The 1484-nt window shown below is 55.2% G+C and overlaps 1 protein-coding gene across 1 annotated transcript in view; it reads right to left on the bottom strand.

Moving 5' to 3' along the window:
* Window positions 1-1409, bottom strand: part of xkr8.3 (XK related 8, tandem duplicate 3) — a 6726-nt gene extending 5317 nt beyond the window's left edge. The window contains exon 1 of the mRNA XM_014024810.1: window positions 752-1409. Coding sequence (XP_013880264.1) covers window positions 752-1077 — 326 coding nt within the window. The 5' untranslated portion in view covers window positions 1078-1409. The remainder of the gene's footprint in view (window positions 1-751) is intronic.
* Between the last annotated feature and the right edge of the window lie 75 nt (window positions 1410-1484).

Below are 1484 nucleotides of genomic sequence, written 5' to 3'. Positions count from 1 at the left end.
AAGATCAGGGTTCTGTGGTGGTTCTGGACTAAGATCTGGACTAAGATCAGGGTTCTGTGGTGGTTCTGGACTAAGATCTGGACTAAGATCAGGGTTCTGTGGTGGTTCTGGACTAAGATCTGGACTAAGATCAGGGTTCTGTGGTGGTTCTGGACTAAGATCTGGACTAAGATCAGGGTTCTGTGGTGGTTCTGGACTAAGATCTGGACTAAGATCAGGGTTCTGTGGTGGTTCTGGACTAAGATCTGGACTAAGATCAGGGTTCTGTGGTGGTTCTGGACTAAGATCAGGGTTCTGTGGTGGTTCTGGACTAAGATCTGGGTTCTGTGGTGGTTCTGGATCAAGATCAGGGTTCTGTGGTGGTTCTGGACTAAGATCAGGGTTCTGGACTAAGATCTGGACTAAGGTCAGGGTTCTGTGGTGGTTCTGGACTAAGATCAGGGTTCTGTGGTGGTTCTGGACTAAGGTCAGGGTTCTGTGGTGGTTCTGGACCTGGACCTGGTTCTGACTTTATAAAAACACTCAACAGTTTTGGCAGGAAAAGGAACGGGTCTTGGTTCAGAACCGGTCCACAGGACCTGGTCCTGATGGACACCTGAAGACCTGAAACTCTTCATCACCTGGTCTCCTCTTCATCAGAACCACCCTGGAACTGGACCGGTACTTTAAGCAGACTTCAGACAAATAATCAGAACTATACGTCAGATCTGGACCTGAGTCCGGTCCGGTCCGGTCCGGTTCGGTTCCGTACCTGCAGAGGAAGCCCAGCTGCAGAACATGCAGCAGGCAGAAGAGCCGGACCCGGTCCCCGCAGAACACGATCCCGGACCCGGCCAGTCCGCTGAAGCCCGGCAGCTCCCGGTCGTACCTGAACCAGAACCAGCTGAACATCTGGATCACGACCGAAGACAGAACCATGAGGCCGACCAGCACCCCGAACCACGAGAAGTCCCCCCGGCAGTAGAACTCCGTGGCCACCCACACGTCCGAGCCCCAGTCCATCAGGAAGGTGCAGACCCCGACCACCGAGAACACGAAGTCCACCCAGGAGTACCTGGAGAAGGTCCCGCTCTCCATGGTTCCGGTTCCGGACAACAGAGCGACCTGTTGCTGCGAAGCTAGCCTCCGGCTAACGGAGGACCGTTAGAGCCGTCCCGGACCGGACCGGACCCGGGCCTCCAGAACTTTCCTGGACTTTAACATCCGAGCAACTTTCACCATAAAGAGTGTGTGGGAGGAGCTTAGTGTTAAAGTCCGAACAGAACCGAACCGGCGGCGGCAGGAAGGATGGAAGCGGGCCGGGGGAGGGCGCTTATAATAATCACTACAGTTATAAACCCCGCCCCCCGCGGCAAGCAGAGACTTTAAGCTCCGCCCGCCGCTGCTCATACTTTAAGGTCCGCCCGCCGCTGCTCATAACTTTAAGCTCCGCCCGCCGCTGCTCATAACTTTAAGCTCCGCCCGCCGCTGCTCATACTTTAAGC

This window comes from Austrofundulus limnaeus, unplaced genomic scaffold (assembly GCF_001266775.1).
Source record: "Austrofundulus limnaeus strain Quisiro unplaced genomic scaffold, Austrofundulus_limnaeus-1.0 Scaffold440, whole genome shotgun sequence".
Taxonomy (NCBI): domain Eukaryota; kingdom Metazoa; phylum Chordata; class Actinopteri; order Cyprinodontiformes; family Rivulidae; genus Austrofundulus; species Austrofundulus limnaeus.
The sequence above is the reverse complement of the archived record's forward strand: the minus strand, read 5'-3'. Positions and strand labels throughout refer to the sequence as shown.